Here is a 16,857-nt window from a genome sequence, read left to right on the forward strand (position 1 = left end):
CGAGTAAAGCCTGGAATACCAAACAAAGGATGTGATCAGTTTTGTAGATTAAAAAAAAAGTTTGATTGCGTCCATCGGAATCTCTCAGAAAAATAGCAAGAGAATGAGGCATCTCGCAACAATTTGTCCAGATTCAGTGACATGTCTAAAGCTAAACAAACTGTTGTATCACAACAGATGGTGGAATTCTTCAACACCGAGACGGATATGAGATTACGGTTTATCTTATCCCCATTTCTCTTTCTTGCAGCCATCGACGATGTCATAGAAATACATAAAACAGGCTGCATTAGGGTCCCCATGGTGAATAACAAAACCGAGTTGAATTTTGCTGACGAGTTAGCATTACTTTGAAATACAATTATACATATGACGGATAAAGACGCCCTCAAAGTTATGCAAATTGGGTGCAGGTTACCCAGTACCCCCATCAACATTATAATTCATACAGATCTTGAACAAATAGAAATGTTAACCTATTTAGGCAGTGTTATCACAAGCAATGGAGCTGCATAACATGGTGTTGCATATCGGATTGGAAAGCAGGAACCGTTTTTCAAAAAGTACGGCCTATCTAAACAAAAAAATCAATTAGCCTGGAGATTAAAATCCACCTACTCAATATAATCAACTTCTCAAAGGCCACGCTTCGAGGCGTGGAAGATTGAAAAAAGGCTGAGCAGTGATGGCTGAGAAAGATCCTACGAATAACATACCGAGATAATGTTACAAATAGAGAAATCTTTTCCTGCACAGGCATTCACCGTCTAAGGGAAGAGGCGACTGAATTAAGGTCGATTGAAATTTGTGAGACATATCATTTGACAAGACGAAACACGTTTACCAAAGTCAGCCTTAACATGAAAGCCGAAAAAAGTAACGCAAAAACATGGCTATCCACGTTTTCTTTTTAATGTCTATGTGTTTCTCAACATTTTACAACAAAAAATGTTACGTTCGCCACTTCACTGATCAGATAATTTAAGATGTTTGGAGGAGCTCCTTAAGGGGAGGGGAAACACTTAGAAACCAAATTTTTCATTTGTGCTTCAAAACTAATGATATTTTATAGGAATGTTTTGTATGAGTACCCTATTAGAAATCTAGAAAAAAAGTTTGCATCTTATCTGATCAGTGAAGTAGCGAACGTAACATTTTTTTTTGTAAAATGTTGAGAAACACATAGACATAAAGCCATTAGACGCATATTGCTACAAGCTCTATCCACAGAAATCAGTATTAGTCGACTTTCATAGTCAATTTCCTTCTAAAAAGGTGTGATGATTAAGCTTACTCTTTTTTCTACATTTCTTAGACCCAGAAACTCTTTCTCCTGGCGTCTACAACGTTATATTATTTTCTTCGTAATAGGAAGATTAAAAGTCAAATAGAATAGAATTAAGAAAGTTTGGGACATGCTGAAACTAAACTGCGAGAGACATTCAATGTAGCTATTTTGTTTGTTTGTTGCATTTTGGAAAAGTCTATTTTTTGACTTGGGTGTCACCCCCTGGTGCGGGTGTCACCAGGTGCGGCCTGCACCCCCCTTATTTCCTTGTTTGTAAGCAAAAACGCGATATGTCATATGTCAAGTTACTTTTCTAATTTCTTTTAGGCTGGTCATTGATTGGTTCAACGTGCAATAAAGTTTACAGCAGAAGATTAACTTGGGATGGAGCATACAATGCATGCAAACTGTAAGTGTACGTTTTCAATCTATATTCTAGATCTCGAATAGTAGTCATGTTAAACACTGCACTCATCCTTAATTTTTTGGAATCGAAGGACGTTGCCATTATTAAAATTATTATTATCCTATACAGATAGTGTAGAATATTCGTGTTACACAAATCTAGGCCTAACTCAGTGAGTAACTGAGTAGGCTAACTCACTGAGACTAGATTAGTCAGTAACTCAATTACTCATCATTCATTATCATTGTCATTATCATTATGATCTGTCGACTGTCCCGCTTGTCACACTCACACTAGTCACTAGTCAAACGAGACAGTGTTGACACATTCTAGTCTTAGTAGAAGTAGCGGTGACGCCCCTTTTGTACTAGACTTAACTAGACTATTGATAAATTAAATCTATTTTACCTACACTACAGTACAGTCAGTACAGACATACCCCTCATGCCTCATGATAATGTTGATGCATATTGCCTGTGACAGTGTGAGTAGTGTGATTCCTAAGTGCTCACTGTTGGCCTTATTGAGTATCGTATTGTGACAGTTCGCATATCCTAGCCTAATCCCTCCAATCCTCCCGGTTAGCAGCTGTCCTTAGCCTTAGCAGAATATAACAAATTTCGGAGACAGGCCTGTCTATTCTTTCACAAGTTCAGCCAGTTTTTCATTGAACTACCCTTTCTTAGTTTTTACAAGTATCTTCATTATTCCCTCTAATGTAGACTCTACCCCAAAGAATGATTTTTAACTTGAGTGAGTGAGTTATGTCTTTCAAAATTTTTCTAAGTATAGTAGGCCCTATCTATAGCTAGATCTATAGATCTACATAGTTTCTCTCTCTCTCTTTTTCTCTCTCTCTCTATATATATACTATACATATATAAAACTGAACTCTATGAGGTATTCAGGTAGATAAGCTCCATGGATAAATGTATATTAGCTCCTGATAATGAAATTTTAGAATTTAACACTACAGCAACTAGATCTATATCTATATGCCTATTGAATATTGTATAATATAGACACTAGAAACTCATTGCTGTTCAAAGCAACACAATGCTATGACTATGAAGTGGAAATTTTAAGAGTAGATAGACTATTAAAATATTTGCCTCTTTATAATAACAGTCACAGATCTAATGACATAATATCCTTTCAATTGTAAATCCTCAATTTAAAAAAAATATTTTGAAAATAGCTAGTTTCAATAGGTCTAGCATTTATTTGCATATGTAAGAGTCTATAGAGATTTAGGTCTAATCTATCTTTTTCTAATATATTTTTTTTAGCCAAGGATCTGACTTAGTTCAAGTAAAAGATGCTCATATCAATAATGACATAGGATTACTAGCAAAATCTAATTTATTATCAAATTATTGGATTGGTAAGCTATACATTTTATTTAGGCCTACATAGATTCTAAAAAATAATTTTAAAGATAGATCAGCAACATAGATCGTTTCATTTAATTTTTTAAAGAAAAAAACAACAACAACCAATATATAATGATATACTCTTTCAGGTCTTAGAAGTAAAACAAAGTCTAATTTAACTGATGCTGCTGAATGGTCTGATGGCACCACATGGTCTTTGTATCAAGGGTTTTGGTCTAGCGACCAGCCTGACTCCAGTGATGGTAGTTGTGTGTCTGCTTCTGATAATGCTGGACATTATCGATGGTCTCTGGTTGGCTGTGAGAATAAGAACCCTTTTATCTGTCAATATAAAGCTTGTGATAGCGGTAAGACTGCTGTTTCTTCTATGTTTTGTTTTGAATTTAAGTCAATAAAGGAATTGTACAAAAGTAAAGTTTATTATTGAAGCAAGTCGAGTCAATCAAAAGTTCTTTTGTAGCTTTCTTACCACAAACTCATTTGTCATATACCTTATGCACCACAATGTGCCAGAAGCAAAGGGTCATTTTATAAAAATGATATATATATAATTACAACTCCTCTTCTTTTACAGAAAGCTTCAGGTGTTCAAATGACATCTGCCTTTCATCAAAATATAGATGTGATGGTAAAGAAGATTGTCAAGATGGATTAGATGAAATAAATTGCTGTAAGTAGATGAAATTAATTGCTGCAACTTTCATTATTTTTTGTGATACAAATACAGTCTTTTAGAAAGCATATCTTGTTTATAGATAAATGTTTGTTAGTAGTTAGCCCAATTTCAATTCTGATTAAGTTTTAGCAGGTCTAAACATAATCCTTGAAGTATTAGTCTTGATCCTCTGCTTGTTTTTAAGATGCTATCCAACCATATTTTCTTCCTTACATCCTTCAAACTGTTCTTGTGCCCTGTAGGAATGTTTTTCTTTCAAAAAGTAGTTGGGACCTATAACATGTTCATACTATCTTAGAAAATACAATAATCATGCATATAGGAAACCCTGCCGAACCAAGTAAAAACAAAGTACTTTTGGGCCTTCATCAGCTACAAAACAAACAAAAAAAGACAAACAATTAACGCAGAATAGGATTTAGTTAACTTATCTGTCTATAGTTGTTCTCTATTGAGGTAGAAAAGAAATGAGCTGCGCTTGTGTAAAAGCGTGGAAAATCTGAAGAAGCGGTGGTGTTTGACAAAGATAAGTGGGAAAATGGTGGAGTGTTATTTTAGTATTAGTCCCCATCTCTATACAGTTGTTTACCCCTACAGCAGTAAATCTGTTATTTTTAGTCTTCATACTATCTTAGCTAATGAAACATGTTAAGAACTACAGATGTTTAGGGGGGTGGGATCTTTGCTCCTTACATGTGCGAGATATTAATGTTAACACAGGTTTTTAAAAATAGCAGTGCTGCAACTTCTTATTATGCTTTTTATTTTTCAGCATCCTTTTGTAAATATATGTACCAAAATGAATCAGGGTCTTTCAGCTCTATTAGCTATCCAAAACCATACAGTCCTAACAGTTTTTGTCAATGGACTATAGAGACTTCTGTTGGCTCAGTCGTTGAGATGGTCGTAAGTCTAGATTTATTAAACTAATAGGATATGGATATTGAAACCAATATTGAAATAATTATAGGCAGCTTAAACAGCTACATTTTGATGCATGAATTCTAACATTTAGTTTACAGATATTGACACTGAATTAGGTATAGATGAAATAGTCATCTTTGGTGGAGGTAAATCCGAAGTCTCTTCGATGTCACTAAAACATCTTTCTGGTCAGATGACTAATTATACACTCAGAAGTTTTAACAACTTTTTGATTGTGAGATTTACATCTGATAGTTCCAAACAAGGCAAAGGTTTCAATGCTCTTTGGTCTAGAGGTAGTGTAACATATTTAATTCAATAACACTAATACAAAAAATTATCTTATAATTTTAATCATTGTAGAATGTCTAAGGCAATTAATTATTTTGGTAATACTAAATAAAGCATAGATGGTTTATATTTTTTATTCACATCCTCAATTCATAAGAGATGTGGGGGGGCTTTTGGATGAAATGAAAATAAAAAAATTCTGATAGTCCTCACCAAGGTTTAAATTGGAGGCTCCTGAGTCAGAGTCAGCACAACAAAACAGCCTAAAAAACTAATTGGCTGCCATATGCACAATGTATAGTTTTTTTTATTACATTTTCAACACTACATATTATGCTCTGATACTTTTTAGAGTAATTGAACATTAAAAAAATGTTTTTTTTCCAATGAGATACATATTTAAGTCTAATATTAATTTCATTTCTCAATATACAAAGATAATACAAAAAAAAAAAAGATTTAAAAAAGTAATTTAACTTTTAAAAACATGTTTTGTTATAATTTCTATCAATTTTCATGTCCATTAAATTTTTTTTTTTTCCACTTTTTTCCCCCTCAGTTTTTGCTCAGGAAGAAGACATTGGGGAGACATTAATAGGGGAAAAATTTATCCAGTTTCTCTCATCACCTCAATATCCTTCTCCCTATCTTCCAAATCAAGAGAGTGTCTACATCATTAGTTCTAGACAACAGAGGCAGATTCTACATTTAAAAGTTAGTTTGAATCATAATTTGTTTTGAAGAATAGGTGTCAAAAGTAGTCATAGTGTAATACTTTATTGAAAAAAGTAGGCTGCTATCTTGGTAAATATTTTTTTTGTTCTTTTACATTTTTATTCCTGTTAGAAATTATTCTACAGAAAGTTATCTAAATCATCTTTGGTATTGTAATTACTTACATTTACACAATTTTATTAATTTTAGATTCTAGATCTTGAACTGGCTGAAGGAGACTATATTTCTGTGTATGATGGGATTGATGCATCATCTCCAGTGCTGGCTCAGATGACGTCATTAACATCATCTGGCAGGGACATTCTGTCATCTGGCCCACATGTATACTTGCTCTTTAGAACCCAACAGTTGATCAATCAGGCCAAAAGGGGATTCAACTTGTCTTATGAAACAGGTTTGTAGTTTTTTTTTTTTTAATGAAATATGTTGACATAGATTAGAATATATGATTGGACCAACTATTTTGTTAAATAAATCTATTTTATTATAAGTGCTATAATTTTAAAGAACAGATAGTCATTCAACAGCATGATTTTATGAAAAAAACAACCCAGCTGGTCATTCAACAGCATGATTCTATGAAAAAACAACCCAGCTGGTCTTTCAACAGCATGATTCTATGAAAAAAACAAACCCAGCTGGAATTCTTATTAAATCCAAATGCAAGACCTAATAATAATAATACAAGCATGTTCCCTTCTTTTTTAATCTCTAGGCACTTTGTAGTATTTGAACAAATTAGGAACATGTAATTCACAAGTTCATTGCATACAAAGAAAAGAACCTTATACCCTACAACATGGTGTAGAGGTAAAGCCATGTTACCTTTAAATAGGAGTACACTCACATCCCTGGGTTAAGAACTACAGATAGATGCAACAGTAGTGTAGCTGTGTCAAAAAAAAACAAAAAAAACACCTCAATAACAAAGTTCTTTTTAGTAAAAACATCATTTGTTCTAAACCTATAAAAGAATAGCACTAAAAAAATACCAGTTAACATAAAAATTTTGGTGATCAATGCCTAATGTAAGTCACAGCATCTTTTAGAACTTCTTGTGTTTGCCTTTCTTCATTGAAACAGCAGAAATTAACAAGAAATCCATCAGTATCTCAAAGTTGCATTTAAACACATTTGCTCCTTAATCTGTGAAACTTACAACAATAACCATTAATTGCATTGAATAGGTACAAAACATTTAAATAAAGTTTTTAATTTTTGAAGCCATGGTCTTATTGTGTTTTCAGTAGTTAACTAATTAAAAGACAAGATTATTTACTTGCTTTTTTAGGCTGTTCTGTTGTGCTGGACTCAGACTTTGGAAAAATTTCTTCACCTGGATTTCCTTATTCTGCTTACAGTAACTCTCTGACTTGCACTTGGAAAATAAAAACCAAATCTAACAAAAGTTTCACTCTGCTGTGGGATAATACTTTTGACATTCATCCTTCTGATGAATTATTGGTATGAACATTTAAATATTAAGTGTTTTTTTTTTCTTTTTGTTGTGCAAATATCAGCTTTTGTCTAGAACTTCATAATTCACATGCTAGAAGGTATGTTACCAACCAGATAGAAGTCATATGAAATTTGTGTTAACCCAATAGCTCCAAATTTGGATTTGAAGAATCCTCCCCATACCCTAAGCAAAGAGGGATATTTCTGAATAAAAGAATTCTTTAAAAATAATATTTTGAAAAATAATAATGATAATAAATAATAAGAAAATGATGCACATCCTGTTTTCACTATAAAAAAACAACTCCTATTTGAAACAAGACATAATGAGCTCATTGTATAATTTCTATTCCAAAGAAGAAATTATGAGCTCTTTGTATAGGAAAGTTTACAAAACTGTTGCTAATGTCCCAACACATTGTTGAAAATATCTAGTTTTGTTATCTGACAAGTATTTTGCTGTGGTTTTCAGATCAGACAGTTGATCTTTAAGAGAGGTATTTTGATGCTAGTGTCCTGGCTTATCAGTACTTTGATTAAAATACATGCAGATGTGAATGAAATGATTAGCTTTCTCTGATGGCACTCCACATTATTTATGTACTCTCATATTTTCTCTTGTTTTTTACAAAGGTTAATGTTCAGTTATAAAGTAATCAATTTTGTGATTTAAATCTCTGATACAGTCTGTACTTAATTTGTTCAGTGTGAAATAGATTCTTTCACTAGATTTTAAGATGACCAATTTTTGGTATCAGAGATTTTTTACAGTTCAAATGACATTAAACTGTATTGGTACAGAGTAGTATAAAATAATTGATATACTAAAAACAATCTTTATCATCTTTGAGTAAATGTATGTTACAATTGTGCATTACACATAACAATACATTATTGTATGTTACAAAACAAAGTAATATGATAAAAAACTAATTTTTATATTCATAGTTTCACTTGATCATTACATGTGAGTTTAAATCATAAAGTTGTCTTCTATTCAGTGGTTTAATTGCAAGGAGAACAAAAGGGTTCTTGTGTCTGTTTGACGTAATGCTAAGTGTGTTGTATCTTTTCTGTGATAAAAAAAATAAAATATCTATACCCAAAGGTGTTTTTTTATGTTTAAATAGAATCTCTTTTAAGTTTTCTTATGAAGCGTTTCACCAATAGGTGTACAAGTATTTTAGATCTAAATATTAATATAAGTCTGGACTTGTTCAATCAAGTGTAAAATCTAAGAGTAGAAACAATTTATTTTGAACCAAATGATTTTGTTCCCTATGATGAAATCAATCAATTTTGTTTGTTCTCTAGTTGTTTCCTGGTTTAGATTTAGATGTATCTACTTTGGAGAATACCAATAATAGCATTACAGTAACTACACCAACAAATTTTTCTGAACCTAGTGGGAAACTTGTAATTATATTTAGAACAAGTGCTATACTTAATGCCAGAGGATTTAAAGCTACATTCTCAGCAGGTAATTATTTAGGCTAAAATCATCTTGAAGTACTTGTACAACTCTTTTTATTTTTCTGTTTATTTGTTTTTGGCAGAACTAGGGTGTCATGTAGCCAACACAATGACCAACTGCCTTTACTTTCCCTAACTAACTCGATTTAACTACTCTCAGGGGCATCCTAAAAGTCCAGAAGTTCCAAAAAATCCCAGCCTTTAAAGAGATTTGAACCTATGACCTCTCAGCTCGGAAGCTCAGCCCTTTACCAACAATGAGCTTGAAAAAACTATCAGATCATTTGTAACATAAAACATCCTTTGTTTTATAAAAGATATGTCAGGATCTTTATGAAATTCTTTTGTCATTTTCAAAGTTGCACAATGTTGTAATTGGAATAACAACAGTATGCAATGTATACAAGTTGAATGATGCCTAGCACCAACTGCCTTTTGCATTTAAATGTATTTGCATAAACTCATATTAATTTTTAAAACAAATAAAAATACTCATTCAGAAGACCAAAAGTAGCCATTGCAAGTATTTTGCATAATGAAGACTATAGTGAAGCTAAATTTTCAAAAGCACTTTTAGTCTTTGACATCTTAATGGGACAGATGGACAGATAAATAATACAAAATATTTAGTGGCTTTTCTTTCTAGGGACTGTCAAAAGGTTAACAAAAATCATAGATTATTTTTGTTATTTGTGTCTCAATTAAAAAACAAATCGAAAGCTGTAGAAACTAATATTTTGTAGAGGAAAATCGTTCTATATTTAATTAAGTAGTATGCGAATTACAATGGTTCGTACAATTGAAATAAAGAAGTTATGTTGACAGCTATTCTGTGGCATTGTTGGTCCAGAGAGAATTAGCTGTTTATCTCTTGATCTCTTTGCTTTACCTCTAGGTCTATTGGTCAAGAATTAAAACTTAGAAATTTGTGGCTTGATCAACCTATATACTTCATTAACTTTTATGAAAGAAACTTTTGTAATTTATATAATACTCCCAAAAATTTATAATGTGAATATGAAAATAAGTCACCCATTCTGATCATACCTAAGAGATACACTTATTTACAATATGTTTCAGATTGCGTGAGACCAACATTTAACAACAACACACTAATTCAACCATCAGCCAACAGCTACCCCTATGGGTCTGTGCTGAATGTAACTTGTAGAACTGGACATGTTTTTGATAGTGAGGAGTTTTATGAAGTCACCAAGTCCAGTAAAGAAATTAAATCCCAAGTATTGATGGTCTGTAACTATGGTGGCCAGTGGAATGTTCAGAGAATACCTAACTGCACACGTGAGTACATAGAAAGAAATGCTAAATTTTCAGACATCCCACTTTTATTTTAGATTTTTCCTTTAATGTTTACAGTTGTTCATTTTATACTAATGATTTGATATTCAAATTAAAAATTAATATTACACTTTTAGAACACTATAATCCTTACATGTGAACAAAATGATGCTTGAACCATTCCTAAAATATAATACGTTGTATGCTGTTTATGAATTTTTTTTTCACTTACAACCTGAACACCCATATGTATTTTTAACAATTCTGATTTTATTTTGTATGTTAAATCTTTTTTTTTTAACAATATTAAGCTTTGACAAATTTCTATATGGTAAAAAATATTGATTTAAGAAAAATTTAGCTTTAATTTTTCTCCATTAATTTTTGAATATTGTGTTAAATGAATGAATAAATTAAGATCTGCCAATGTTTTTGTTTCCACAGCCAGATACTGTGGTTTGCCACCTCCAATTTCAAATGGCTTCATTCTGTCTTCAAGTGGAGTAGTGTATGGCTCAGAAGTTAATTATGGCTGTTACTCTCAATACAAGCTCTCTAGTGAAGCCTCTGTGAAGTGTCTTATGAATGGAACATGGAGTGCCCCGCCTTCTTGTGTTGGTAGGATGCAACATTTATCAAATTTAACATAGTTGCTACTTTATATTATATTGTCGTGACTGTTATTGAACATTTTCAAATATCATTATATAGTTAAATTAGTTAGAAAGGGCAATAAAATGACTTAAAAAAACATTTGAACAAAAGTACTGCTTTCATTAAACATTTGTAAAAATATAAATGGAATTTGAATGGACGAATCTGTTATTGAAATAGATCATATCCATGGTAAAAGACAGAGAGGAATAGAGAAAGACAGATCATGTGTGCTGCCCCAATGGTTCATCAGACTAAGGAATAGGTAGAAGTGAACGTGGAATTAGAACAATTGTCACCAGTTATGCTCTATGGCCCCCTTCTGTTCATAGAAATGAACTGAAAGCCTTAGTCAGAAGGATGTTATGCCACCAGTTACAATTGTAAAATATCTATTACCAATGTTACTTATCTTTGGGACTTAATAAAGTTAGCTATATAATAAACTTGTTTAACTGTCATTGTCTTTACTTTCATTTTGGCATTTTAAACACTGGTCCCTTTTATATTATTAATATTTCTATGCTTAGTAAGCCTACATATTAGTTTTGTACTTTTGTGTGATTTCAGCATTTCAAAGTTGTCCATCACTGAATACAACAGCTATAACCAATTTGATCCAGGACAATGGTACAGAACTAGGAAGTGTTTATGGATTTCAGTGTTTAAACGGCTATGAACTGATTGGCTTCCCAAACGTAGCATGTAGGGATGGAAATTGGAGCAGCCAGATTCCTTCATGCAAAAGTTTGTATCTCCCTCACACTTTTGAAAAAAAAATTTACCTCGAAAAAAACTAACATAACATAATAATAATAATAATAATAATCTTTTATTATCCATAAAAAATATGTCTTACAATTAGTGCATTACACCAAACAAAATATATAGAAAACCAAAGTATACATTCACACCAGACTCGCACTAAATTTACATGTGATATGTTTATATCAGATAGTTGAATAGTATATAATGATTCTATTGCCAGGGGGAACAAATTGGTTTTGTGTCTGTTTGTCTTTGTTATTGGTGTCTTGTATCTCCTTTGTGATGGTAAAATCACAAAATCCTGAGCCAGAGGGGTATTTTTTGTTTTAAAAATATTTTTAGCTTTCTTATAAATATTTTTCTTTAACAGTTGAGCTGCCCAAATGGGTTTTGTTTTTTGCCAATGACCTTACCAGCCTCATTTATGATTTTATGAAGTTTTTAAAAATATTTAATGCTCAGGTTGCCATACCAGGCAGTGAAATTAAAACTTAAAATACTGCAGATTTTAGTGTGATAAAACATCACCAAGGTCTTTTTTTGTATAATATAAGATAAGATAAGAAGATTATATGCTCATATGTAAAATATGCTCTTCTTTACAGGTCTGGTTTGTGTCATTCCTTATATACCATATGCAACAGTAAAAACAAATGCATTGAGTGTAGCCTTTGGTGTTACGGTCATTGTAGAGTGCATCACAGGCTATGTCATTAAAGGCACATCAGGAAATGTAACAAATATTAAATGCCAGAGTAGTATGACATTTGGCACCTCACCAGTCTGTGAAGGTACCTTTTATTCTTATTAAAATGGAATTGTATTTATCAAATGCATAATCTTTTCTTATGAAATTTAGAAGACATCTACATTTCAATATTAATGAAATTAAAAAGAAATAGATACTTATCTGTTGTACTTGATTTAACATTTTTATAATGTGTTTAATTTTTTTATTCTATCTCAGTATCCACATTTAACTACTGTAGTCTATCACCTTGTAGTATTAATGAGACATGTGTTGGAAAAATAGGAGGATATGAGTGTCAATGTCAGAGTGGATTCTTCAAACAAGGCAGTTCCTGTCAAGGTTAGAACTGCTTTTTTTGTTCTAGTAAGATTCTTCTGTTAAATTGACATCCAAAACTTTATAGAGTTCCATGTTTTGAGGAGCTGGTTGATTTTAAAAACTTTTCTTTTAGTAAAGATTCCAATACCTGAGATTCAAACTTTGGCCTCAGAAAATGATCTATGGCTCACAAAAAAAAAAACTACATTAAACCATTTTGGGGGGGGGGGGGGGGGGGTAATCAGTGTAGAGATAAAATATAATGACTTAATTTTCAATATGGCTCATATTATTGACCAAAAATAAAAGGCTGCTCTTTTGTTGATGAAGTATGTTGGTTTTTCATCAAAAAAAATTTTTTTTGCTGTAAACATATTCCTAGCATATAGTGTACAACAGATAGTGATACATGTTTATCTTTATCTTGAGCCACAATAAAAAAAGTACTTTGTTGATACAAACATGCTTTTTTTCACTTAATTTTCATTTTATATTTGAAATTTAAGATATTGATGAGTGCCAACAGTCTATTAGCAATTGTAGTCAGCTTTGTACCAATACAGTGGGAGGCTACAACTGCAAATGTCAACCAGGCTATGAACTGTATATGTATAATGGCTCTAATGGTTATTTTATTCCCACTGGTGAAACCGGACTAAGAGCTGGAGATGTATATCATATCAACCACACATGTGTTTGTAAGTGTCTACATATTATCTAATTAATATAATTAAGTTGATTATTTTGAATCAAAACCAATGGGGATAATAGTAATGAAATTGTTTACATTAAATCTTCAATATACACACTTTTTTGTGTGTGAAAGAACTGTTTTTTTTTTCTTAATTAAAACTTGATATTTATTTGAATATCTCTTCATTAACAAGTGCAAATTTATGTACTATCAAAACTTGTTTATGTCAAGCCTCAAGTTAATTAATTGAATCCTTCTCGTTCGTTTGTTCGTACCTTACTCGGTCAGACTTCATCAACACCAAGATGCCTGTGTAGTCGCTGAATGAACTCTTTATGTTGTGTCTGTTTTATTTATGTGAATTTTTCTGTTGTGTTGTTTTTATATGAGAAAAGAGTTCTTGTAATCACAACAAATTTCCATAAGGATCAATAAAGTAGTCTTAGTCTTAGTGTTAGTCTTAAGTATGCTTAGGAATTATGTATAATTTAAATTCAAACCTTGGATCTGTTTGACCTGACAAAGCTAGTCCCGTGATCCTATTTCTCATTTTATTTGATTTTCATGCTGAAGTTACTACTTTACTGACTTAAATAAACTCTAATATTATGTCTTATTTTACTTATGTTGCAGTACATGTGTGTGAAGCTGTCAGTCTGTCCAACGGCTATATCTTAAATCCTCAAGCAACCTATCATGTCAATGACACAGTGGCATTCAGCTGTAACATTGGATTTGTCTTAGCCACTGACACAAATAAAGTCACTTGTACAGGTTCAGGAAGTTGGACTCCAAGCGCTCCTTATTGCAAAGGTGAACTTTGACCTATATTTACATATAGATTTTTATTGGTTTTAAAGTTAAAGGAAAAATCATTGACTAATAAAGACATTTATTTGAGATGAAATGATGCACCCTAAGTAGTAATATCTAGCAAAATAACAGCTATGTAGGTCTACAAGAAATAAGAAAATCACCTCATTCTAAGGTATTTTAAGATTTATTTTTACCTGGTTTAATTTTTTTTTCTTTAATAGTTGCTCAATGCGCACCTGATACACTGCCTCCTTTAGCATACCCACCTGCTCAGGTGATCCCCAGTGTTCCAGTGGATTACTTGACTAATGTGACCATAGTATGCATCAGGTCAGGGAAAGTTCAAGATAATAGGACCAGGACTTGTCTCTATGACCCAAGTACACTGAGTTACAAGCTTCAAGGAGACAGCTATGACTGTGGAGGTAGTAAACACTGTGTTATAAATGCAGGACCACTTTAGTACCTTTTCCCTCTCACTTGAGGCTTCTAGAAAATGTTAAGCACTTCATAAGGATAGTGGCCTTAATTTTGTGGCTATTTTTTTCTAAGCAATTATAGCATAGTCATTAATATTTTAATTTTTTATTCTAGTCCTAATTGAATACAAAAATAAAAGTTGATTTTATAATCATAAATAAGAAACAGGTAAGAACTATTACATTTAAACAGAATGCATGGCTGAGGGGCAAAACCCACTTGGCTACCTTTTGAAGGTGTTCAATTCCAAATCCTGACTCGGACAGAATTCTGATTGCTGTGCACCTAAAGTCAGAACGGAAAACATTCTCTACCTTATACCCCCCCTCCCCTGACTGGTTCACAAAAGATTGAGCCATAGAACACTGATGGTACAATAAACATGAAAGCTTTGGTATACCAAAGCAATGAAAAAAAAAAACTCTAATTCTACTTTTTTTTTCTGAATATTCATGACAATCAACTAACAAACTAGCCTAACTGAATTAATCAATTGAAAGGCAGTGTAAATGCATATAAGAAATAAACAGTACCAGCAAAATTGTAGAGGGAAGAATAGACAACTATGTAATGTTTAGGCTGAGATTCCTTTTTCAGGGCATTAGAAAAAACAAATTTCCCAAAATGTTTTGCCACACTGTTCAACTATAAGCTCTGATACAATTCACATATAAGATTACATAGTACATCATTAAATGCAAGTGTTTCTGTTTAAATTGATATTTGTACATAAATGTGAAAATAAAATCTCTGTAAAAAAAAAAACAACCAACAACTAAGTCTAAAAAGTATTTAATATATTTTTTTCTGGAATATCTAGAGATTATTGAAGACCAAAATTTCTATTCTCAGCCTGGCCTTCAGATTGTGGAACACCTGAAGCTTACCTTTCTGTTGGAGCTCTTGCATTGTTAATTACATCCACTAGAAATGGAACTTACTTCCGAATGGAATGTGAACTTCCTTATCTTCTGTCCAATCAAGAAATATTTGTCAATGTTTACTGTGTGAATGGACTGTGGGATTTTAACAATATTTATTGCATTTGTGAGTTTTTAATAATGTATGAAAAAAAATTGTTTCTATAATTTAAATCATTAAGATAGAAATTAATAATATAATATGATGTCTTAATTCTAATACTGTTTTGAAACCTTAGTAAAATAATAGACATAAGCCTCATATTTTGATCTTTGTCTTTTTTTCTGTCTGTTCTTTAAATAAAGTAAAAGTAAAGTTTCCCCTTTCAGACCTTGCGATCTATAGAGCAGATGATGTAAAGGTCATCTGTTGCTGTGCTCACTGTTGACGAGGGTGTCCTTTGGCCAGCACAACCACCAACAACCTTTACTTTTCCCCAACTAACGTCAGGTACCCATTAGAGCTGGGTGGACACAGAGGCGCCCAAAGATCAGCCACTGCATTGTGTTCTTTAGCTGGAAGCTCCTAAACTCTTTTGCTATTTGGTTTACAGAAAAGCCCCCCAAAAAGGCTATTGATTTTTTTCTTTTAAATATTAATTTACATACAACCTCTAAGTTGTTAACACTTTTCCTTCCAAAAAAGATGAATATTTTATTCAGAGAGGACTCATTGGTCATAAAAATTCACAAAAGAATGACTCTGTCTGAAGGGTCTCCCATGTTGTGGCCTACATCCTCTGTTTAAAAAATGACACATAAATTTCAATGAAGAGGTTATGAAACAATGATTCATGATTGAACTCACAAGATAATAACAGACTTATTTTCTAGTTCCAATCAACTCTGAGGAAGTAAGCACTTTGATAATCCATATGTAGGCTTATTAAATACAATTACCTGTCTTAAATTTAAAATGAAAACATGCAAACTTTTTTTTTATAACATTGGATGTGATGAAATAATTCAATGGCATCTATAAGAAGGTACTAATTTATTTTGAACAAGTAATGTATTTTAACGCAAAAAAAAAATTTTCATAGACTTTTCTTGATTCTAGTATTTTATTGTTGCTTGTTTTCAGATGGCTTTTGTCCTGACCCTGTAGCTCCTCAGTATGGAACAGTCAATGTTTCAAGCTACAACTATGGGGATGTTACCACATTTGGCTGCAGTGATGGGTATCATCCATCATCCAATGTATCAATCTGTGATTTTAATGAATATGGTGGAATACTGGAATGGAACGTTGTCGACCCAATTTGTATAGGCTAGTGATGAAATTTAATTTAAGCTGCATTATTAAAAACAATATTTTGATGTTCATTGAAACAAATGTTTCATTAAAATACTTTTAATGTTAAACTACACACATTAATATTTGAAAACTACAGCAACAATTTGATTCTTTTTTCAGATGACCAAAATAGTTGCCACACTGGTAAGCTAATTATTGTTTCATAACTTTAATATGGAAGAATTTTTTTTATTATCAAAAGTAAACTTGAACCA

The 16,857-nt window shown here is 32.1% G+C and overlaps 1 protein-coding gene across 1 annotated transcript in view; it reads left to right on the forward strand.

Moving 5' to 3' along the window:
* Positions 1 to 16,857, forward strand: part of LOC106061064 (uncharacterized) — a 56,212-nt gene that overhangs the window by 11,718 nt on the left and 27,637 nt on the right. Inside the window, exons 4-24 of the mRNA XM_056019105.1 lie at positions 1,616 to 1,697; positions 2,984 to 3,078; positions 3,217 to 3,435; positions 3,663 to 3,758; positions 4,537 to 4,670; positions 4,780 to 4,984; positions 5,539 to 5,693; positions 5,904 to 6,108; positions 7,006 to 7,178; positions 8,487 to 8,652; positions 9,726 to 9,947; positions 10,389 to 10,562; positions 11,169 to 11,345; positions 11,972 to 12,157; positions 12,334 to 12,456; positions 12,942 to 13,133; positions 13,763 to 13,942; positions 14,167 to 14,370; positions 15,278 to 15,472; positions 16,430 to 16,615; positions 16,763 to 16,786. Coding sequence (XP_055875080.1) covers positions 1,616 to 1,697; positions 2,984 to 3,078; positions 3,217 to 3,435; positions 3,663 to 3,758; positions 4,537 to 4,670; positions 4,780 to 4,984; positions 5,539 to 5,693; positions 5,904 to 6,108; positions 7,006 to 7,178; positions 8,487 to 8,652; positions 9,726 to 9,947; positions 10,389 to 10,562; positions 11,169 to 11,345; positions 11,972 to 12,157; positions 12,334 to 12,456; positions 12,942 to 13,133; positions 13,763 to 13,942; positions 14,167 to 14,370; positions 15,278 to 15,472; positions 16,430 to 16,615; positions 16,763 to 16,786 — 3,393 coding nt within the window. The remainder of the gene's footprint in view (positions 1 to 1,615; positions 1,698 to 2,983; positions 3,079 to 3,216; positions 3,436 to 3,662; positions 3,759 to 4,536; positions 4,671 to 4,779; positions 4,985 to 5,538; positions 5,694 to 5,903; positions 6,109 to 7,005; positions 7,179 to 8,486; positions 8,653 to 9,725; positions 9,948 to 10,388; positions 10,563 to 11,168; positions 11,346 to 11,971; positions 12,158 to 12,333; positions 12,457 to 12,941; positions 13,134 to 13,762; positions 13,943 to 14,166; positions 14,371 to 15,277; positions 15,473 to 16,429; positions 16,616 to 16,762; positions 16,787 to 16,857) is intronic.

The sequence above is a fragment of the Biomphalaria glabrata genome, chromosome 2 (genome assembly GCF_947242115.1).
Source record: "Biomphalaria glabrata chromosome 2, xgBioGlab47.1, whole genome shotgun sequence".
In the NCBI taxonomy this organism is placed as follows: Eukaryota; Metazoa; Mollusca; class Gastropoda; family Planorbidae; genus Biomphalaria; species Biomphalaria glabrata.